Consider the following 24,549-nt stretch of genomic DNA (forward strand, 5'->3'; position numbering starts at 1 on the left):
GAATTTCTTGATGTTTACAGGTTTAACTGTAGCCATACGATGCTGTTGATCCGCATCCCTAATTGTTAGACAGTCTACCTGACACTGTCCTATTGACATGACATCGTGCTGCCTTGAGTGACTTCCTCTTCCATGTGTGCATGGCCCATGGTGGGCACACTGGCACCGGGTCAGCCACCTTCCTGGCATGGGACCAAGGTTATGGCTTCTCCCAGAGAATGTTGGCAGGGGAGGAAAGCTCTAGAACCACATCCCTGAGGAGAAAAACTATTCTGAAAAGGAGATCGTTTTCATTACCTTTATTTTCTTACGTTCATTAGTATTTTTCCAGTCAGCCTAGGCTTGCCCGTTTTGAAGAGGTTCAAGATTTCTAAAAGTGGGTCATAGATTATATTCACTTTAAATTTTGATAGATGCCTCCAAGTCAACCTTCCAAGTGTTTTACCAACCCAATTCCCACTTCAGTGTGTGGGAGTGTCCCTTCATGGGCTCTTGTAGCAACATAGCATATAATCAATGCCTTCCCCTTTCTTTAGCGCTCTGAACAGTGAAAAAGTTAAGTCTTTTAAAACTACTTTAAAATTTAATTAAAATTTAATCGTTAGTGTATTATAATACAATCGTTAGTTGTACACATAGATGTCATTTGTATTCCTTTTTTCTGTAATTTATCCATTCATATATTTTTCCCGTGTTTTTCTTTTGGGTTATTTCTCTTGATTTATAGGAGTTCTTTATGTTTTATAGTTATTGTTTGTCAAATATTCTTGAATTTTCTCCCACTCTGTCAGTTGCTTTTAACTTTAGTGTGGCATATTTTATAGTGTAAGAAATTTTAGTTTGGGAGAAATCCAATCCGTCAAATGTTATCCTTTACAGTTTCTAGAATTCTAGAAATACTTAAAAAGGCCTTCCTCCCAAGGCTATGAAATGTTTTTATATTCTCTACTAATTTTATACTTTTAATTTTACATTTAGATCTTCAGATTACCTGGAATTTATTTTTATGTATCACATAAAGTAAGAATTGAACTTTATTTTCTTTCACATGAATAGTCAATTATCTCAATATGCTTTCTCCACTGATTTGAAATGACTTATTTATTTTTAAAATTCCCACGCTTACTAGCCTCTGCTTCTGGATGTTCAGGTTTCCTCCCGTGATTTTATCAAGGGTCAGAGAAGGCTTTCTCAGGGAAGGAGGGGAAATGCAAGGGTGGTGTCTTAACTGGGCTAAGCATGTGTGAGATAGGGGCCTTGGAGTACGGAGGAAGGAGAGCTTTCCAGGCAGAGGAGGCATGTGCATAGGTCCTGGGACACCTGTAAGACGTGAAGTAATGTGGATCCGTCAGGGGAAAAGTCCTGTAAAGTGAGGGACTCCTGTTCTCCCACAGGGTAAATGTCAAGCTCTTGAACCTTCTGGCCCTGCATTCCTCTCAAGCATTGTCTCCACTCAAGCCCTTCTTGTTTTAAACATGTCAACTGCAACTGCAGCAGCACACACTGGCTTACCTCTTTTGCTCAAATGCTCTCCCCCTCCCCATCCTCCTGTGGCCTTAAAAGTCCTTTCCTTGTACTTCCATGCCTCTTCCTACCAGCACCATGCCAGCCCACCCTGGCTTAGTACTGCTCAGCACTCTTAAGAAGCCCCATCCTCGCTGTTCCCCATTCCCACCCACTGCCCCCTGCCAGTGTGTTTGCCACATGATCCTTCGGTTGTTTCTTGGAGTCTGTGTCCCTCCTTGGGCTGGATGGTTCTTACAGTCGGGGGTCATGTCTTACTCATCTTTGTATTGACATAGTGCAGCATGGAGCCTGGTATATAGACAATTTATTCAATAATATTTGTTGACTGAATGCATGAACAAGATTAAAAAAGATCACTGCCGTTCTAAAAACGTCAGCTTGTTATAGAGCGTAGCATACACACTGCGGTACAGATAAGAAATAACATCTGTTAGCTTTTCTCTTTGCAAAGGAGAGGCTGTCACCACAACACTTCCATTCACACATGAGAGATGCTCACGTGTGATTCTTGCACCTTGAGTTTCTTGGAGAAGACTGTGACAGATTCCTGGGCAAACTCTAGTCTCCAGAAGAGATGCAGAGCCCTCCTCCTCCTGCGTGTGTCCGTGTTTTAGCCTGAAACCTGCAGGTGTGTGTCACCTTACAGGACCAGAGTGGGAAGAGAGGACATGGGGAGGGCATCCCAAGGGCGGAGCTACAGTCTGAGCCAGGACAGAATGGGAATAAGTGAACGAGCATCAAGAGTCTTAGGGAAATATTTTACACATAATCTTTCATATATATTCAGAAAGTCGTCGTTAAACATCTGCCTCTTTGATCTCCTCTGAAATCATTGCGTGGCATCAGCTGCTGACATGTTAGATGTTTATTTGTACCAAAATGATGCAGCTTAATGAAAATTCAACACATACCTTTGACATTCCCACTCAGTTACAGTTTAAAATACACAGGGACGGCACCGCGTATACCACTTTGTGTATATGTCACTGAAGGTTTCCTGTGACAGTCAGTGGTGGTGGTTTTTACTTCTTTAACTTTCTGACAGCTCAAGTCAGGACCATACCAGAACGAGTCTTGGGGCAAGGTATTTACAGACTGAGGTGAAGGGCAACACGCAGCGCAGAAAATGTTCTCAAGATGATCCCGGCTGGGCGGGTACCATAGGGAGATTCTTCGTGAGCCTGGGCCCAAACCTGATGTGAGAAGAGACCCCCAGAGTGGAATTTGTGCCATCTTCATGGTTTTCAGGGCTGCATATGGTAGTAGAAAATGCAGAAATCTTTATTTTCCCCTAATCCAAAGTCAAGCTGAGGGGCTGGCCCGGTGGTGCAGCAGTTAAGTGCACGCGTTCCACTTCGGCGGCCCGGGGTTCACCAGTTCAGATCCCGGGTATGGACATGGCACCACTTATCAAGCCATGCTGGGGCAGGTGTCCCACATATAAAGTAGAGGAAGATGGGCATGGATGTTAGCTCAGGGCCAGTCTTCCTCAGCAAAAAGAGGAGATTGGCAGCAGATGTTAGCTCAGGGCTAATCTTCCTCAAAAGAAATGTCAAGCTGAGGATGAGAGGAAATATTTAGAATCTTAGTTTCTGGGAAGGAGTGAATGTGTCAGCCTTTTAAAAAGAAGCAATATAGACATAGATCACCTGGAGATGTGAATCTTAGCCCTTCTGACTTGGATAGATATGTGGGTATGTCTTGAGTTCCAAAGACTTGGTTTGTGATCTGGTAATAGAATGTTTAATCCAGGTCACATATTCATTTTATCATATCAAATCTGAGAGGAACCCTAAGTGGCATTAATATTACCTTAATCCGTAAATAAATATGGTATTTGTTATAAGAGAAATCTAGAAAAGGACTGAAAACTATAGAGATGTCTTGGTGTCCCTGTCGTAAATTGGAAACAGGAAATTGCTGGCAGAGAGAAATGTGATCACAATCACTTAACTAGGGTGTTGTAGCTCAGATTATAGATAATAACCCAACTGTTTTAGGATCATAATATATAGATTCATATTTGTCGTGGTTGATAGTTAAGCAGATAGAGTCACCTTGCAGATACATGGGCTGGGCTTCAGACTTTAAGAACAAGTGAGATTAATTATTGGATACAATATGTAAAAGATGTTACTCTAAGGACCCACTATCCTGGGCGAAGAAGCAGAATATCCTCCTAAGTAATGTTTGATCTGCTGAACATCACACAAGTTTCCCCAAAATGAACCATGTGTCACCTAATAATGTTATATTTGATTCCAAACAATATCTCTTGACAGTGTGACAAGAAACTTTTGAAGTGTCTAAGTTGTTATCTGAGTTGAATCATTTGGGTCCAGGATACATAGATACATGTCAATAGACAATTAAAAGTGTGTCTGGAAATAACTGTAAAGTTCAAGTTTAGAAATGTTTTTAAATAGTCAGCAGAGGAAAGTATGTATTTTCACGTTTCTTTTTTCTATAACAATTAGAATACCATTATGACTGAAACTGTTATTTAGGTGTGGGGAGAAAGCTGTTTATATAGCTATCAGATGCCTGCCTTCTTAATCTAATGTGCTTGTCTGCTTTTCTTCTTCTACACCCAGGTTCAGACTGCCCTAGCCTTGTGTTTACAGATAATTCCTCCATAAAAGGAGTGGTGGGGGGTGAGGGGGTGAACAAATTGATTCTAACTATTCCCCATACAAATAACCTCACCTTCTCACCCTCTTCCACCCTGTTTCTTGTTATATTTCTCCAACAAAGGAAGGAAGGTAAATATGAGAAACTATTATAAGTATAGTTTATAATTCTCTGGAACCCAATACCTTCTCTATATAATAAGCTTTCAGTCAAATAGAAGGTTTTTTTTTTTTTTACCTGCTGTAGTCTACTTTTATGAAACATGTAAATTTTAAGAAAATAAGTTGACAGTTTCCCTTGCCTCAGGTCATTATGTATTCAGATTTATATATGTATTATAAATCTGCAGCTGAAGTATCAAAACTCATGTTCAGGGAATGAAAGGGGTAGAAGGCTTGCCCCTGAACCGTCTGAATGAGAGGAAACTTCATAGATCAGCTGCTAGGTTGATCTGTTCATGGACATTCACAAGAGACTGAGAATTCACTAGATTCCCCGAACCAGTGTTTTCTACTCTTAGGGAAAACACACTGGCTGAATTGTTGGAAAAGGGTTACCCAGGGACACCAAGAACCACTCTTCACAGATGTTCTTTCAGAAAGCAAAGTAATGTGACAGCATCTACGAGACGCATCCTGCCAGATTCACCGTGGCTAGCAAGTAGGAGGGCCTGTGGGCCCCCAGAAGGCACCTCCCTGCTCCATCTAGCTGCCTTAAGAATGTTCCTTGGAGCAGAGGATGCTGGAATAAAGAAGGCCCTCTGTTACCTCATTCCACAGGCCCTTGAAATCTTGGTCACTTATGTGCTCTCAAGTTTGAAAAAAAAAAAAAAAAAAGAAAATGTTCCTTGTTGTTCTTGGGAAATATCAGACTCTTAATTAGAATTAAAGGTCACTGCCAGAAGGGGAAGAAACAAGTAAAGATACAATGCAATCATAGATACTTAAAAGGAGACTACATGTTAAGTTGCCCCATCTCTCAGGAGAGGTTCCTCTATTTGGCTTACGGAACTACTGGAGAAATATCTACCTGCTCCTTAGAGCTCCCAAGAGGCCTGAGCTGGACCCTCCTTTCTCTATAGGACAGTCTAGGAAGGTGGTAGGATTTCATAAAGGCTCAGACCCAAGATCCAGAAGCCAAATCTAGTATTAAGCTTCCCAAGATTCCTCTGACCTGCAGGTGCACAGGCAGACCGAGAATTAATCCCAATTCGAGAGTTTCACCCGATTTAGAACCTTATTTCCAGGGCAAAGCTAGATCCTTTCCAGGCCAGAAGGGGAAAGAAGAATTGCGCTTATCAACATGCATTCTCCATCGTCTGAGGCTTATTTTCAACCTAATGGGTCTGTAATTTATTTGCAAGGCTAAAACAAATTGATATGAATTCATATCCAGCCTCTGAATCTGCACATTGTTAGGCTGTAACTTGAGGTAGTATAGACAGTTCATTGTGGAGTCTCAAAATTAATGATAGAAGTTATGTTTTAGGGGCTGGCCCCGTGGCTGAGTGGTTAAGTTCGCGCGCTCTGCTGCAGGCGGCCCAGTGTTTCGTTGGTTCGAATCCTGGGCACGGACATGGCACTGCTCATCAGACCACGCTGAGGCAGCGTCCCACATGCCACAACTAGAAGAACCCACAACGAAGAATGCACAACTATGTACCGGGGGGCTTTGGGGAGAAAAAGGAAAAAAATAAAATCTTAAAAAAAAAAAAAGAAGTTATGTTTTAATTAACTGAGGTCGTACAAGGATAACTTCCATCGCAAATGTGAGAAACCCAGATAAACAATTATAATTTAATTGATTTATTCCAGATTCTGTGTTGATCCTAAAATACTTTATATTCTGAGAAGCATTAAGCTCCTCAGCAAACGTATATGCAGTAGAGGCGTGCTCACAGGCAGCTTAGAAAATCACATGCTACAGTCAAGGAATTCTCTAGTAAGAGCACAGTATTTTCCAGGTGGTTGGTTTTTTTATATTTTTCACTAGGATGTGGAATTACACAGTGTAGTTCGGTAGTTAAGAATACAGCCTCTTGACTTAAGGTCATCTTGTAGCTCTACTGCTCCCAAACTGGTGATGCTGGGAAGGTGGTTTAATCTAACTCTGCCTCAGTTTCTTCACCCTGTAAACTAGGGCTAGTATTAGTGCCTACCTCACAGAGTTGTTGTGAAGATTCAGTGAGGTAATACACACCATTGTCTAGCACATAGCAAGCACATTAAGTAAATGTTTGCTGTCGTTATCATTAGTATGAGTAGTAACAGTAGTAATAGTAATGTGCGAGTTTGTAGTCACTTCAATAGGAAGTTGTCTGAATTCTCTCCTCTCCCTTCCAGCAGGAAAATGGCAGATGCACGACAGTGGCCTCCTGAACATCACCAAGGTGTCTTTTTCAGACCGAGGTAAATACACATGTGTTGCTTCTAATGCCTATGGCACTGTGAACAACACAGTGACCCTGAGAGTCATCTTTACCTCTGGAGACATGGGAGTCTACTACATGGTCGTTTGCCTCGTGGCTTTCACCATCGTCATGATTCTCAACATCACTCGCCTGTGCATGATGAGCAGCCACCTGAAGAAGACCGAGAAAGCCATCAACGAGTTCTTTAGGACAGAAGGCGCGGAGAAGCTGCAAAAGGCATTTGAGATCGCCAAGCGGATCCCCATCATCACCTCAGCCAAAACTCTAGAGCTTGCCAAAGTCACCCAGTTCAAAACCATGGAGTTTGCCCGCTATATTGAAGAGCTTGCCAGGAGTGTGCCTCTGCCTCCCCTCATTATGAACTGCAGAACTATCATGGAAGAGATCATGGAAGTGGTTGGGCTGGAGGAGCAAGGGCAGAATTTTGTGCGGCACACTCCAGAAGGCCAGGAGGCCGCCGACAGGGATGAGGTGTACATGATCCCAAACTCCCTGAAGAGAAGTGACTCCCCCACCGCCGACTCAGACGGCTCATCGCTGCATGAACAGCCTCAGCAGATTGCCATCAAGGTGTCCATTCACCCGCAGTCCAAAAAAGATCACATGGACGACCAAGAGGGTATACCATTTGAAGTCAAAGATGAAGAGGAGACAGAACCGTCCGCTGAACGTTCTCCAGAAACTGCGGAGCCTTCTACAGATGTAACATCCACGGAGCTAACGTCGGAAGAGCCGACACCTGTTGAGGTATCAGATAGAGTCCTGCCGCCAGCTCACCTGGAAACTACAGAGCCAGTAATGGCACGTGACAGAAACACCTGCATAATTTACGAAAGCCATGTATAATATCAACTCCAAAAAGCTATGCATATCAAGAAAATCAGGGGCTGCTCCTTGTAGTACCGATGTAGTACGCACTTGCCGCTAAGCCTTACCAGGAGATGCTCATCCCTTAGGTAGGAGACATGCCATTTCAAAAGGGGAAGCACTTGTGTGCAGTTTCTGTGACTGGAATTTCCCCAGTAGAAAAGGATGCGGGGAACATCAGGGTGCAGAATTGATACTACTGGACAGAAAGTGTCCATGTGATACGAATTTTAGAGGCTCTTCTCTGCCAAATACCTTAATTGGCGATGCCCTTTTGGCAAAGAGTACACTACTGTAAGATATTCCGAGTTCAAGAGCCCTCTCCAATGCACACTGCATTGCTTTTCCTTTGAAAAATTATAGGTCTGCTACAATAGTAAATGCACGTACGTGGGTTTGTTGCACTTTCTTCTCAGTTTTTGTTCCTTTCATGGTCCCTTTTTGTTGGAGTACTTGTATTAATATTAATTGTTTTTCTGGTTTAGTCCTCTTTGCCCCTTTGTCCTTATTTCTCCCTAGAACATTTACCTCAGAGGCTTTGGTGTCAGTCACCCGTACGAGGACTGATATCTACAAGTCATTTATAATGTTCCAAAGTAGTTAGTAGGCTCGTTCTTTTTGTCATTTCCCAGGCCTCTCTCCGTACACTGCTATTTTTGTTTCCAATGAAGCTGCTGTTGTGAAACTGAGAAAAGCTTTGCCCAGGAATAGCACTTTAATAGCCAAATAAAAATGTGTTTACCTGTCCATTTCTGAGAGCATTTTGGTGAGCTCAACCGAGGTTGGAGGGAGATTGTGAAAGGTTGAATATACCCATTCTACCCATGAAAATTGCTGTTTTTACATTTAAGGACCATCACCCTCCAAACAGAGACTGATGCTTTATCTGGGAAATTTGTTGCTTCCAAAGACAGGGGCATTCGTTGAATGCCTGCAGGTTGTAGAATATTGGCTTCCCAGAAGGGTTTGCAAGGACCAGATGCCATCAGGTGACTCCAGCTTGATTTGGGGCAGCAAACGTCAGGATCTGTGAAGTTGTGTGACCAGGTCTGCTTTTGTAAACTGCGTAGCTGACTTGTTGGTCCTTGAAGGGGAGAGTGAAAGGTTAGAATAGTGGCATAACTGTACCATCGCATTTGATGCCAAAAGTATTGAATTAGTTTGTAGTCTCACAAGAAAGGAGTTATTATACGTGAGGCAGAATGATGCTGTGGAAAGAAGACAAAGCTAGGCATCCAAAGGCCAACACCTTACCTGACTGTGCCAATAACCAGCTGCCTGGCTTTGGGCAAGTCTGGGTCTCAGTTTCCTTATCTGGCAGAGGTGGCAGACTAGATGAGCTCTGAGCACCATTTAAATGGTCTCACTCTCTCACAGATCCAAACCAATATTATCACCCTTGCTCTTTTTCTGAGTTACGTTCAAGATTTTCACTTTCATCTCTGGGTTCACCTAACATTTTTTATACATATTACTTATTCAGACAAAGTGGATCAGTTTCAAATAATCATAGCATTTTAAGCAAGTTATGGATCTTCTCCCCCAAGACTTCCTTAGGACCCCTTCCACAGTGTAGATTGAATTGTGGTGAGAATGAGTGTTGTTATTTCATTTTCACTTAGGAACAGGGGAGACACTAAGCTTAAAGAAATTCTAAGGGTCATGGTCACATCAAGTGATGGGGTCATGACATTGGAGGTTACATGGACCATGTTAGTCATGAGACAGCAGACCCAGATGCTTAGTTCTTACTCTGTCACTATCTGGATAAGTGACCTTGGACAACTCTCTTCCCCTCTCTGGGGTTTAATCTTTTGCATCTACAAAATATGGGGTTGTACTTGATGGGCCACAAGATCCCTTCTAGCTCAGACATTTATAGTTTTATGGAAAGTTTGTAATCATCCATGTTGGTCCCCGTTGCAAGAGACAGGCAACATTGGGAGCAAAAATGGGTGCATGAGATCGGATGCTTTTGCTGTTGAAACTTTACAGCAAATGGGTCTGGCTCTGTAGCTGAGGGCAGAGGGTTTGGCTTCCGGGGTGCCCCTGACAGTTTCTTTATTCATAAATAACTGGTGTGGAAGACAATCTGACAAGACATGGAGTTTGATCAAACATCTCTTGGCCAGGATGAACTGTTGGCATCTAGTTTGAAGTGTCTTTGGTGGTCACGTAAAGAAATTAGTAGTGAGCAATCAAGAGAAACCATGACTCCTGTTTGGGCTGTCTGGACTAGGATTTTATGTATTTGAGTTACAGAAAAGTTTTATCTCCAACTCTTAGAATATAGATATTTTCCACTTGTTATGGAGGTCAACAAATTCTTACCATGGATCTATACGCCCAAAACAACAACAGAGACTTAAGCTCATTTTGTGATATTGTGTGAACTTTTTCCCATTCTATTCAGTTGTCCTTCCACATAAACCGTTGTGCATATTTCCACATGGAAACTATAAGAGAAGGCATCTGTTCCATCTAGATGTTGACGAGGGGTAAAAAGTTTAAAATGAGCAGAGTTTTTTTGAAGCAGGAGCAGAAATTTGTGACCAAAGAATGTTTCCAGGTTGGTTTTAACTTCTTTATACTGGGGAGATCATATAGATTTTCAAAACTTTACCCCTCTTTAAGGCATCAAAAAACTCTTGATAAAATGCCAACCTAAAAGGAGGTTGGCTCACGATGGAAATTTTTCCTTCCAGAAATTCTACACTCTCCCTATCCTACAGCGTCTTTATGAAATGAGAAAGGCTTTCCTGCTAGAATATGAAATGTGGAAGACCTTGTGACTTTCGGCTGATTTTTCAAAGATAAACTGTTCAGCTTCTTAGAAATTCATAGAAGTATGGCTGTGTGTGTGTGCACACATGCACGTCAGACTCATTTGGGAAGTTTTAAAAGCTTAACACTAAATCCCAAGCCATGTCCTTTGGGTCTTATGTAAGCATTCTCAAAATTAGACCATTTCTGGTTTCTGAGTCATCTGGTCATATCTCTAGCAGTTTTTTTCTTGAAATTCTGAAAATGATTCAGATACGTGTACATATTTAATTCACTTAGATGATCTGTAAACTTGGATGGTATTTATTCTAAATGGAAAAAATTTTATACTGAAAATCTATGTAATTTATAATGGTTTTGTTTTATATATTATATTTTCATATCTTTAGGGCACATCTGCTCTTCTCATCTTTTTGTATATCATACTTGGCAAAAGAACTACTAATACTTGACTAAAATCTCTAGGAACCAAATGTGATACATAACGCATAGAAATCACTCTAAAATCTCTGAATGTTCTTACCTGTCCCAAGCATCATTGTGCCGTCAGTTACGTCCAGAATGATTTGTCTCAGATGCTTATGAGCATTCCTTATTTCAAAACTAAGGCTAAAAGATCTGACATCATGCACAATCGATTCTGAATCTTCTTTCCTTCTTTATCTTTTTGTTGTTGGTTTCATTTTTAATTGTAGAAGTCTATGTTGTCTAAACTTCTGTTTGAAGGGCAAATGTGAGATAAGAAAGCAACTTGATGGAAAGACTGAACTGAACTGTGGCTCTGTAAATTATTCAGTCGACTGATAACATGTTCTAATGCTTGGATTGTTACTTATTGGTAATCTAGGATCTGCTCAGCTCTTTAGCACAGGAAGAAAATGTAAGGCACAAAGAATATATGCATGTTTTGAACAGACACACTCCAAATGTAGTGCAGCCAACACAGATCAGCTTAGGAACACCAACCCCAGCCACTGAAGGAACCGTTCAGAAGGCAGAGCTGACGCCTTTATTTGCAAATTGAAATAGAGTGTTATATCAGTGCTAAAACTCTTCAACAGCAGCCCCTATGGTTCTGTTAATGGGATATTTCCTCTCAGTGTTTCATTTGGTAAGAAATTGGAGCGTTTAACTTATCTTTCCAAAACCCTATTTTATACTCAGCACAGTTCAACTACTGTCCTCTACCTGTCTTCACATATCCTTTTGGCAGTCCCTTAAGATTAAAATCCATGTTTCTATTCTTGCTTTTTAAACTAATTTATTGCTACTCTTTAAATATCTACCAAATCTCATTGTATATTCATGCACATATTTCAAGCACCTGATAAGCTTCAAGATATTGGTCATTTTTACATTCACCTACCTATTCATATAAAAATCCTTCAGTAGATAACAAAGTTCATTTTCCTAATGACTTTTTTAGGGTTTCTACAGTGATAAATAAGATTGAGATTAAATGAATCAGTGGTGGGAAAAAATCAAACAAAACAGAATTGCTTATTATCTTTTCCAATGATCAGTTATACAAGAAAATATCATATGAAGGTGATAATGATCTTTGAGATTTTTTTAGAGATTTTGTTTTTAAGGGGACTAATACTTAGAATACCACAATCAAAATTGAAGCTCTTAGAGAATGCAAAATTAGAAAGCAAGTAGTTCAAAGAATATTCTGGCATAAATTATTTTTATTTAACCAGTAATAAAAGACTTCAAATGTATCTCTCAGTCGCCATAGAGTGACTAGAGTGAGTTAGGGTCAAAGAAGATGCTTGCACTCACGTTTGGTTTGCTGTATCTCTGGTTCTGGATGTCCTTTGTTAAAATCAGAAAATAAGATGAAAAAGTTTATCTGGGCGGAAATGTGAAACTGATGATTCTTTGAACTATAATTGTTCACTTTTTTAAAAAAATAAAAATGTAAACAAATAACTAATATTTAAGTTGATGTTATAGTAGCAAAAAAACACAAAAAACGTGATCCATCCTGTATTTTGATTATTGCTTTAATAAAGGGTTTGCGCAGGTATGTGGAATGTGTGTTATGTCCCACTTGATGGGTGCATGATTGTGGCCTTATTTACTCGTTCCAATGATAAGAAATCTGTGGTCAATGCTTATCCCTACGTTTTTGCATCTGTAGCATATCTTGGGAAAAATGAAATAATTTTTATGTAAAACTACAAATTTATCCAAATGCAGACACCTGAACTCTGTCCTGACAAACATTATAGCAATATTTTTACCTATATCAAGAAATAATTTTTAACACATAATATCAAGCTTACTGTAGATAATTCAAAAAGACCAGGAAACTCACATACCAAGAACATTCCATGGGAGAAGGCATGCATAGTAATCTGCCACAATACACCTCAACAACACCAAATCTAGGCCAAATCCCAAAACAGGCTAAGTAGGTTCCTTTGACAATGAGTAAGTGAACTTCGAAAGCTGAATTCCTCTCAGATAAGATAAAATGTGGGGTGTGTAAGCAAAACTACCAAATGAGAAAGGAGACTACCAAATGGGAAAGTAAGAGGAACAAACAAGGCAGAAAGTCAGTATTTTACTGTAGACTAAAGAGCCAAGCAAAATAACTGGGTGAGTTATCCAATGAACTATGCATATAATTAACCATCCATAGGTTCTCTCAAGCAAAAAAGGGCTTAAGAGAATTATACTGCCATTAATGGAAAAATTAACAATTGTATCATCATGAAAGAGGAAATGGGAAACTTCCATCCTAACGAGGTAATTTTGACTGGTGCCTTTTTTCAGACCCAGAACAAACAATTGCTAGATTTCTTTGCAGGTTTTGGAATGCCGTGTTCTTCATGGGCCTTAATCAAAGGAGCTAAGTAAGACTTAATATTAATCTGAGTGATTGTCAAAGACACGTATAGTCATAGAGTTGGAAGAAAGTGTGAGGTTATCTGCTTTATGTGTCTTTTTCTACAAAGTGCCTAATTCGTATCAGCTCTGCTTGCAGATCTCTGAAAAATAGGGAGCTCATTACCTTACGCAGCCGCGTGTTCTCTTGTTGACAGGTTGTGAGTGCTGAGTCAAAATCTTAAAAGTAGTAGCACACTGGTCCTTGGGCTCTCTCAAGCTAAAAACATGAGTTAGTCCTGCCACAATAAAATTGTCTTTTTACTGCCAACACAAAACTAAAACTATAAACGCATTTCTGTAAAAGAGAGGATTACAAAAACTTGGGGTGCTCCTGATACTACTGCATTAATTACACACCATGTGGCACAGACCCTTTAGAGGGAATAGGTTCTGCCAACAGGGTGTTAGAGGTAGAAGTCAGGTGAATCAGGTGCTCCTCCCAGCCCCTCAGATGCCTTAAGGCTACAGCTCATTAAATCAAGGATGGTTCAACTGCCAGAAAAAAAAAAAATGAAGTTGCAGATTAATTGCCTCAGTAGATTAGTATGTTTTTCAAGGACCGTTAGAATTGACATACTGAAAGAAGTATATGTATGCGTTACATGGCCTATTGAGGTATTTTTAAATAGCAATTGAATTAGGCACCAATTGCATTTACACTCTTAGGTAAAATGAAGATACCAGGGGTAAAATAACTCTCTTCCTCATACTAAATAACTAATAAATGTTAAGCTAAAAAATATGGATGATGGTTGATACAGCAATATGAATTTTTCAAAACACAAATTTCTCACTACCAATGGAGTGGGTTTTCTTGTAATTGACTCATGTTTTAAAATTTAATATGGAATAGGAATCCTAGGGAATAATGCAAAAAATACCTGCACATAAAACTCTAACAAAATTAGGGACTTTTTGTTGTTCGGTGTAAATGCTGTATAGCATCTATTTTCTGAAAATTTTCATGATTCATGTGCAGCTGATGTGTATCAGAGACCCCTGCAGTGATGGATGCCTCTGGTTTTAAGTCTGATGGATTATTGTGTCTCTGGGTGCTGCACAGTTCTTCCACGTAGGCTTCTGATGAGGAGGACAAAGTTGTCCCAAAGCTTTAAGAAGGTTCTTCATTCTAAACATCAAGGCTTTTGCATGAAGGGGAAAAAATAAGTTTGTCTGAAGAAAGCAGTAAAATTCTCTGTACCAGCTATACAGATTGCCCTTGTCAGATGACGTTTCTTACTCTCTTCCCTGCCAACGTTACCTCAGCTGTTCAGCCGGCAGACCAGGTTATTATGCATGAAGTAAAACGCTTGATTATGGGATAGATTGTAGTAGAAAACTCATCTGCCATGTAGTAGACATTTTATCAGTTTAACATAAAAGCGGTAAATTTTAATGGTATGTTTGAAATTATTTTAAAACTGAAACATTACAAAAATTATGACCTGGCATCATGTTTGTAGAAATGTGTTTGTCTAATGAAGAAGGAAATTGAAAGTGTTAAGACCTCAGGAATTGCAGAAAATTTAAATACATTCTATTTGTAGGAAAGAAGAAAGATGACAGCTGATATGAGGAATCTGTAAGCATTAAAGTTTTCAATGTGCAGAATATAACTTTCCTAATTTTTTTGTCATCACAGTAATTATTGAGATACATTAATAATATTTCTGAAACTCTGCCAGATCCTGAAAAAAAGAAAACCCAAATTTAAGCCAAATTTTAAAATATATATGTATTTTTCTTGTATCATGTTAAATATCTTATGTTATCTTCTCTCATTCCATAATGGATTTGAGGTGATTGAGTTAAATGTATTTTACTTTCTGTGAATCCTTTGAAATTGGATTTCATTCAAGCTCACTAACTCTCAATAACCGGACTACTTTATTAATCAAACATTTTACTCCCAATATTTTGAATCGAGAGATTTATGTAAAGTAGGTATGATTATATGATTATGTATGTATATGAGTATAAAGCAGAACAGCTGGATGATCTATGTTTTTCTTTATAGCTAAAAATGGAAGACTTTCTGTTGTTATGCTATGCTCACAGACTAAATGTTTGTGTCCACCCAAAATTCCTGTGTTGAAATCCTAATCCCCAGTGTGATGGTATTTGGAGGTGGGGCCTTTGGTAGGTGATTAGGGTCTTCAAGAGTGGACCCCTCGTCAATGGGATTAGTGCCCTTATAAAAAAGACCCCACAAAGCTCCCTCACCTCTTCTGCCATGCGAGGACCTAGCAAGAAGATGAACCTGGTCTATAAACCGGGAAGTGGACTCTCACCAGACACTAAATCTTTCAATACCTTGATCTTGGACTTCCCAGCCTCCAGAACATTAAGAAATAAATCTTCATTGTTCAAGCCACGCAGTCTATGGTATTTTTGTCGTAGCAGCCCAAATGGACAAAGACAGAGTGCATAGTGGAAAATAGTGCAAGAACACATAAAACAGGTAACACGTTTCTTCCAATTTCTTACATATGTATTTGGATTGTCTTTTTCAACATTTTCCTTACAAGATTTTTTTAAACACCTCAATATAAAAATCAATACAAATAGAGAATTCTAAACTTTCAGATTATTTTCCTTCTTCATTTAATATTTACACTCACCATCATAGAAAAATTATAGTCCTGACTGTCCTGTTTGTGTGAGATCTAAAGAGGATGGCTATGCTTTATGACACCAAATTTAGATTCAGTCCATTACCTAAACATGAAGTTGTCTTGCTCCAACTGGTACCAAAAATGTCTACGTACCCACTATGGTGGGCTGAACCTTGACTACTGTTTGTGAACATGTGTGTTTGGTTATATGTTGCATGTATGAATTTTATCTTTCTAAATGCTCTGAGCCTAGAACATAAAATACATCTTTAATTAGACTTTTTATTTTGAGATAATTGTAGATTCACTTCAAGTGGTAAAAAGTAGTACAGAGAGATCTCATGTAGCCTTTACCCAGTTCCCTTCAATAGTAAGATTTTGTAAAACTATAGTATACTTTCACAATCACGGTACCAACATTGATACAATTCCCAATCTTAATCAGATTTCCCCAGTTTTATATGTACTCATTTGCGTGTATTTCATTCTACACGATTTTATCATATCTAAGTTTTTATATCCACCACGATAGTCAAGATACAGAACCACAAGGATCACCACAAGGATCCTCCATGTTGCTCTTTTATAACCACCTCTCGCCCTAGAACATATTTTTTAAATCAGTAAACTCAATTAGAGTAAAAGAAGTGAAGCTTATCTGGAACTAATTGTAGTAAGTGGGTTTTTCCATGGAAATATGTTCAAACCATCAGTTTCTTAATGTCTGATTTCCTGTCGCTTTAGAAGGACTTACACAATGAAGACAGATTTTTTCTGAAACAGAAAGGAAGTACAGCCATATTTTTGAAATCCTAGAAAATCCTTGAGAAGCAGGGGATCTGAGGCAGGAATAAGTCAGTGTCTTGGTGGAGGAACTCTTGGACATTCAATTCACACCCCATAGTGCTCTTGCAGCCTAAAGATGCAGAACAGAGAACAAAGGCATGATTTCTACATGCCTTTAAAGGTCTCAAGGAAAGAGAAAGTACTCCATCCAGTGTCTAGAATGCCTAGGACTCACTACCACTCCAGAAGTTCCAAAACTAAGGGCACAAAGTGGTAAAAAATAATGAGTAAAGACCCAAACAACCTCTGATACTGGTGACCTTGTGAGCCTTGCATTTTTCTCCCTTGGGTAAGATGCGACTTAGAATTTAGTGCCCAGCACCAAGGCCATAAGGAAATATCTATCAGTTCTGATGTTGTATTAAAGTATTAAGGGCCTTAGTAAAAACCTAATACCGGTTATACGATCTCAAGTATTAAAATTAAGACAACTGGCCACAGTGTTGAGGGAAAAGCAATTCTGCCCAACTCAACAGAAAGTGCAGGAGGCACATTCCTGAACAGGGTCACTGGAGGAGTCTTGAAGAGTCCTCATTCAAAGCCGCTGAATTGCCACCAAGAAAGAGTCATTCCTTCAGAGTAACATTTTTTTCACACTATGCAAATACGCTAGACTTGTAATTACATTTAGCCTCTGTCAGGTATTATGAATGCATAGCATGAACTGGTTTAACTCTATGACTCTACCTAACATCCAGCTGAAATCTGAGCACCTATGGGGCAGAAGTGTCGAAGAGGGTGGAGAAGAGTGATGTTGACTCCTAGGCGACTTCCAGGAGGGCAAGCCTGCGTGGAGGTCCTGAGCGTCCAGAAAGCATCTCATGCCTACTGACATCTTGGAAGCATAAGAGGACTTGCCTAAGGCAAGCATGAGAAAACTGAAAAATAACTTCTACCTCGTCCTGTTACCCAAGACCAGCCATGCCCAGATATCAGTGAATTTTAAAAATATGGTAAGTAGTGTGTGTTAGCTTGTGTGAGTCAATTATTCAAGTCATAGGAAAGTCTACTCATTATCTAATTGCTAGTTGAGAAATCCCTCCCGTTTTAGTCCTGGTTGTCTTCTCACTGACATGAACCACAATGCTTAAAGCATTTTGGTCTAAGCTAATCAGCAGTGTCCCGTTACAAAAATCAAGTTATTAAATCATTCCTAAGAAATGATTCCCAGTGATAGTGGAGGGCAGACTTTCAGTAAAGTAGCAACATTAAAGCATCTTTCAAATACCTGTTTGTTTAAAATGTGTTACATTAATTAGGATACTTTATTTCCATCAAGTTCAAAACTGTTCTTTAACTGCCGCTTTGGTAACATTGCAGTTCTGTATTTTCCACTCAAAACTCAAGACTAAAGCACAAAATCTATACACTGTACTCTAACTATAATCTTTCATTTTATTCTATAATTCTTTAATTCAATAGTTTTGCTCTGTTTTCTTTGCACATGCTGTATCTCAGAGTCTTACAAAATTGTTTATAGTCGATTATCAACAGTGGGATGTAACATTTCCTGTCATTTTTTTCGTATCAAAAAGTATTTAGATAAAGCCGAGTAAACCCTTAAGTCTTTTCCTTGGTTTCCGCTCTGTAACCATACACACCCTCTTCCTCTCTGTCTTCCAGGCGCTTTAGCCTCATAGATGATCCCATGTTCTAAAGAACAGAAAGTTAAGTAATTTTCCCAAGACCATAATAGATTCCTCAGCTACTGCACTGTGAGCTCCATACAGACAGGAAGGACATCCATTTCACTACAGTGCTTCCCGCAGAAGCTTAAAGGTTACTGGCCTTTAGGAAGTGTTAATTAAATGAAAACAAATATGTCTTCTAGCTAATTAGAATTTATTGGAATTGGATTAAATGTGTTCATTCATAGGGCTCAGTGAAGGGTAAAAAGGACATGTTGAAGAATCTTTTTGAACCTAAAACCATACTTGTACAGACTCCTCCATTCTCTGGACAGTTTTTCTGGATGGATTTCTTTTTTCTGGAATAAAATATAACGTTACATTTCTTCCCATTTTCTCTTCTTTCACACTTTCACCTAATATTTGAAAGAGCTCTTTAAAAGTCTTTTGTCCACTCTAGTGGTGTCCTGCTGAGACAATTTTCTACAATTAGAAATCATCAGTGAATTCAAGAAAAATGAATTGTGACATTGAAATTACTTCCATGCCATTATGTGTCCTGTTCTCTGCGAGCACTTTACAGTCAGTGGAAGATGGAGAAGAATAAAACCACATCCTTTCTGCAGCACAGATATTGGTGGGGACAGGGCATCCCAGTCATAGGTTAATACAATAACTGTTGAGATGGCCTTGCCTTTGTTCTGGGTTTCTTTTACTGCGGAAGAAACAAAACAACATTCGAGTGACAAGTGGGACTGGAGAATCTGGTTTCTGGAGCCTGTGCTGCCTTCTCCTTAATCTTCACCAAGGCAGACTGCCTCCAATGGAAAATTAATCCACAAAGAGCTGATGAGTTTAAATTTTTATTTCCTAAGTGATAGGGTGTTTCTCTTCTCTGACTTGTTTTCAGGGCACAAACAGGGCAGCACTGTCCATGGACCTCTCTTCGTAGGAGCAGGAAAATGCGACTCCTTAAGTGAGGGAATTATTCCAAGATTGAGAAGGGAGCGAGAGAAACATAACTGGCACAATATACCAACTTGAACGTTTATTGACTCCACAATCCTGCACCTGCACATTCTGGTGTTGCCCATATGTGTTGCGCTTTACACAGCCAGTGCCTGTGTTTGTGAAGGGCTGCCATTCACACCATTCCTGGGGAGGTAAAGGGCTTCTGCAGCTTGCTGCTGCTTCATTTTCTCAAGGACTCACCATTTTCTCCCCTACCCCTTCCTCCTTCCTCAGAGGAATCCACTTTCCCCTTGTCTTTTTCCTCTCCATCTTGTCTTGTTATGGGGCAGGCTGGACCATTATCTCGCCTTGGCCTCAGCCCCCAGCGGGTAATGAATACCTTTGTTTTCCTCCTATCTTGAAGTTAGCCAGATGCTCCACAGGTAGCCTGGCGCTCAAATTCGCACAGGCAACTACTCAATACACCCCAGGAGATACTGGACTTTATTGGTTGTCACATTTTCACCGTAATTATCTCTTGCTCCTCCCAGCCATTCTTGGCCATGGTGTGCATCCACTAAGATGCATAAAAATGTCCAAATATTAATTGCTTTCAATGCTGTGGGTTAACTTTCCCCTCATATTTTACAAGGGCCTTTGAAAGGTAAGACTGCATGCTTCCTTGATTCCACCTCTCTTTCCAAACTTCACAACTGGTCAGGCCTAATTTATCTCCACTAGGCTGACTCCTCCTTACTGTCCTGATCCCTGGACCTCATAAACTCACTCACATTCTCCTCTTCTTGAATCTACCCTCCACTGACCTGCCCTCTGATGTTGTCACCACCATCAGAACATCATCATCATTGTTCATCCTTGCTCTCCAAGACACTGAGCAAACTCGTCTTAGAAGCCTCGAGCTGTTGGTCCCTGAACTGCTCCCCCTGTCACAACTGCACATGTATTCACATGTGCATGCACACACACATACACACAACCCAGCACGCCACTGGCTACCAGAGGCAGACGAGGAGGAAAAAGTGCTACAGGGTTGTGAGCCATTCTGATCATTCTCAGAAATAGTAAGTATGGAAAATCAAGAGGACAGGTCTTATAATAGCAGAACCACATCACAACATGACATACATGTGATCTTGCAATAGTGGGACTAATAACTGCAACCATGAACCTAGCCCCTCTCACATCCTCCACGACACCCCATACAGACAGAAACACACTCGTAACCACATCAACCAGTTCTTTGTCTTGGTAATAATATGACCCTCCCATCCTAAAGTTTAACAATATTCTAGAGATAGTGGTGAAGGTGGAATTCAGAGCCAGATTCCAGACTTTTTCCTGCCAGAGTCCACTTGCGGCCACTCTGTTGCACTCCCCTGAATGACCTAGTTTCATAATCGCTACTACATGAATCTGAGAAGGGTCTTGAATCTCAGAGCTCTCCATTGACCTGGCATCTGGCAGTGGCTCAGCTGCTGCTTTCTTATGTAACATCAGCCCTGCCCAATCTCATTGTAAATCCTCTTTTCTAGCATTTGCAGAGTCACGAGAGGTTGGACCCTAGGTATTATTTAACTACAGGGTAGAAAGCCTTTTTACCCTCTTTGTAAATCACTTCTCTGCTTATTTGCTGTGTCTCTCTGAACTCCACTTGACCTCTCTATCACCACCTGATAAAGGCACTGCTAGATCCAGGTAAAGATCGAAGGTGGGCCCAGTGGGTTTTTACTTTTCTGAGAATACTGTGAAAATCTTAATTGTTCTTTCTAAATACTCAGGAATTTAATTTTACCAGTTATCAAGTGCTTACTTTGTAATCTGTTCTTAAACTAACTGTGCCAAAACAATTCTTATTATGGTATTGAGTTACCTTATCTTATTACCCAATAAGCAATAAGTTCATGAAAATGAGTAGAGTGTATTTACTATACAGTTTTCCTGACCTAATAATCTCTGGATCTACTTCTGTTTTACACTGTGTATTAAATTTAAGCTAAATAGCAGGAAAAAAATTAAGAGTAAGAAAGTGTGAAGAGTAATCCTAGGTATTTCTCAGAATTCCCCATGCATCGGTGTGTGTTACGTTGTTTCTCTTCAGACCAGCTGATTAGAGATTCCTGATGTTCAACAGGATGTCCTTGTGTTAATCGGTAACTAGGTAATTGTGCATCTCATCATAATGCCTACAAGGAACAGCAGTGAACCAACCTTGATAAGTAGAGAAGTCTACCCAGGGAAGAAATAGCCACTTTTTTAAATAAAAGTATCCTTCTTCTTGATATTGATGCATATGATCTCTTGACTCATTGAAAAGTGATGTTTTTCAATAAAGCAAAACACTCTTTTGTAAAGGTCAAAGGATAATTTTCAGATGAAAGGCCAAAAAGTACTTATAAATTGGGAGAATAATCCTGAAGTATATATGTTATTCAAACTTTCTTTCGGATTAAGAATATCTCTGAAATAGAAAACAAAAGTATATATCCTGTTTTGTAGTTAATATGATTGTGAATCATCATTCATTAAAGAATTCTCCCTCTTGTAGTCAATTACTAACCAGCAGAAGCAAATAATTTCCCTTTTCTTTCAAAATTTTATTATATTTTAATTAATCAGATAATGATAAGATTTGGACATGCAAAACAGGATTCAACAGAAAACCATTCACTCTTTAGTAATTCAACTTTATTTATTGGGTGTTTGTAACAGTCACAGAAATATTAGGCTCCATAAAGAACATAAAAATGAACAAGACCTGGTTCCTGTCCTCAAGAACTTCATCTTTTTACAAAGTGCATAAGATACGTAGTAAATAACTGTAATAGAGGGTAAAAAAAAAAAGTAATAAATGCCTTCATTAATAGAGAGATGTAATCATAGTAAAATTCAAAGGAGGAATAATATACTTTTGGCTGGGAGAAATCAGGAAAACTTTGTGAAGAAAAGAATAATTTCAGATAATCTGTGGAAGGTTGTTAGGATTCGAACACAGGAAGATAAGGGAGGACATTTCCAAGGAAGACACTCAATGTGAGATGACGGGTCGAGGCAATAAACGACAACAAAGGACTTTCTATTGGGCTAGTATGGAGAATGTGAGGCTGGTGGCAGTGAGAAGGAAGGTTGAGAAGTTGGTTGGAGCCCACTCTTGGGACCTTGAATGCCAGTATACAGCGTTCAGGCTTTCTCCTTGGACAGTGCAGACTCACTAAGGACAGAGTGGCATGGCAGACCTCTGCTTTAGAAAGATGAATGGGGAGAAAGTGGAAGTTCTCCGTAAAGCAATTCAGAAGGCTTTTGATGAGGGTCTGAACTGTGTTAGTGGCAGTGAGGACAGAGCAAATGGAAGGGATGTAAGAGATATTTCTAAGATGGCATCATTGAGGGCTTGGCGACAGATCCTTTTTAGAGTAGGAGGAACCAAAAATAAATCAGAGATTTTAAGTCCAGATGACTAAGAGAATTATAGTGCCATTAGCAGAAATAGGGAGGAGAACATAAAGAAAATAGGATGTTTAGAACAATTATAATTGTTAATATTGTGATTTTTTAAAGTCCATTTTAGCTCCTTAAGATTGACATATTTATGTATATAAACATGTAAATTAACAGAGATGTTTTCTCCAGGATGTTTGGAATTATTGAATATCTTCTTGTCCTTGGACTCCTTCACACGATAGGACTTTAAAAGCCTGTTGTGATATGAAAATATACAATGGCATCGTGTATATTGAAACTAAAATGCAAATAACTGAATTTTCTAGCACTTAAAATTAGAATCAATAATTTATCTTTTGTTGGGAATACAGGCTCATAATATTTGGTATCATGACTTATTAATTACCAGAAAGTCTTAAAGTCCCCAAACCACTGAAGAGAAGGGAATTATAAAGACATGTTGTGCAAACAATTAGAAATGAAATGGCTTAGTTAGGATGCTTTTGGCTGCCGGTAGGAGAAAACTCAATTCAGAATGACTTAAACATTAGGATTTTTTTTTCTTACATAATAAGAACTCCAAAGGTGGGGAGTTTCCCATATAGATTAAATCATCCACATGATTGCGTACCAAGGTTTTCTCCAGGCTTCAACAGTCCCATTTTCTCCTTGGACCGTCAGTGGGTTCCCTCATGGTCTTCAGGTAGCAAGAGCAACTGCAGGCATTGTCTGTTCACACTTGTCATCTGGAAACAGAAAATACGAAAGGGCTATTTCTTCTTATTCTCTTTTGTTGGTTTATTTGTTTTGTTTTAAAGAAGGGAAATCTTTCTCATAAGTACACTGAGCAGGCTTCCTCTCACGTCTCATTGTCCAGGGCTGAGTGAAATGCCCATCCCTAAGTCAGTCACTGGTTTATATCAATCATAATAAACACCCTGTCAATAGGGCCAGTCTCCCCTGAAATCCACAACTGTTAAAAGGGCTGAACAAAATCAGGGATATATTGGAAAGGAAGACAGTACAGATGAATGGTGGTTGGGGGGCAACCAGTGGAATTTGCTATAATCCCAATGGTAGAAGAGAGAGAAAGAGAAGGGGAGAGGTGGAGAGAGGAAGACACAGAGAGAGAAGAATCGACTTGAGAGAGGATTCAGAGGGTGGATTTCTTAAAACATTTAATATCAATGAATTCAGAAACTGAAAACAATCTGCCCTTATTTTCTGTCGCTGTTTCAGGGGACTTCTGTAGCCATAGAAACTAGGACTGATTGGAATAAAGTTCTTGGCCTCTCCAGCCGCAGCCCTCGTTTGGAAGGGAATTCTAAGTCACCAGAGAGCTACTGCTTATTCTTGGGAGAATGTGAGAGTGAACCCTCCTCACGCTGCCAAACTGGCACGGGATGCCATCGCCACTCTGCGAATGAACAGAACACAATAAACAAGCCGAGGGAAAGAGCTTCAACTTCCAAATGCCCTCTTGAGAGAAGAGAGAAGGCAGTTCCTGGGAACAGCAAAAAACGCTGTTCAAAGAGTGGAAGCATTGATTTCTACCATGAATGACTAATGATCATTGTGGTGTGGTTTAGAATTGAAATACAAGTTCTGCAGCCTAAAGAACCAGCAGACCTATCTCCTGTGATGTTCCATTTACACTCGCTTGATAAAAGCATCCCAATAAATTGGACTGTTGGGTTTATTTAAACTCATCCATCTCAGATTCATGAAAGTATTTACCCATGAATCCAATTTTCATTTCCATTTGTTGTGCCTCTGGGACTTTTCTTACTTGATTAGGGATGGTTGATACCCATCTAAAGTTTGGGTAAGATAAATATTGCATACACAGCTGAGCTCTTGGTATCTTCATGTCAGCGCATGTGATACTTATAGCAGGTCAAGTTGATAGATT

The 24,549-nt window shown here is 39.6% G+C and overlaps 1 protein-coding gene and 1 long non-coding RNA gene across 18 annotated transcripts in view; both read left to right on the forward strand.

Moving 5' to 3' along the window:
- The window catches only part of MFAP3L (microfibril associated protein 3 like), a 42,681-nt gene extending 30,409 nt beyond the window's left edge, over positions 1-12,272 (forward strand). For 11 of the 16 annotated variants that reach the window (XM_070608124.1, XM_008524910.2, XM_070608101.1 and 8 more), the window contains one exon: positions 6,501-12,272. In XM_070608124.1, the coding sequence (XP_070464225.1) occupies positions 6,501-7,435 (935 nt within the window). In that variant the 3' untranslated portion in view covers positions 7,436-12,272. Of the gene's footprint in view, positions 1-1,978; positions 2,156-6,500 lie in introns of those variants that run through there. The other 5 variants (XM_070608137.1, XM_070608133.1, XM_070608142.1 and 2 more) reach the window with 2 other exon arrangements.
- A 3,199-nt stretch (positions 12,273-15,471) lies between these two features.
- LOC139081668 (uncharacterized) lies at positions 15,472-24,346 on the forward strand. Of its 2 annotated transcripts, XR_011536860.1 has the most exons (3): positions 15,472-15,599; positions 17,298-17,552; positions 23,877-24,346. It is a non-coding gene; the product is annotated as an uncharacterized lncRNA (long non-coding RNA). The 2 variants fall into 2 exon arrangements; XR_011536862.1 differs by lacking the exons at positions 15,472-15,599; positions 17,298-17,552 and adding an exon at positions 20,759-20,894.
- Positions 24,347-24,549: the final 203 nt, after the last annotated feature.

Source organism: Equus przewalskii, chromosome 2 (genome assembly GCF_037783145.1).
Source record: "Equus przewalskii isolate Varuska chromosome 2, EquPr2, whole genome shotgun sequence".
In the NCBI taxonomy this organism is placed as follows: Eukaryota; Metazoa; Chordata; class Mammalia; order Perissodactyla; family Equidae; genus Equus; species Equus przewalskii.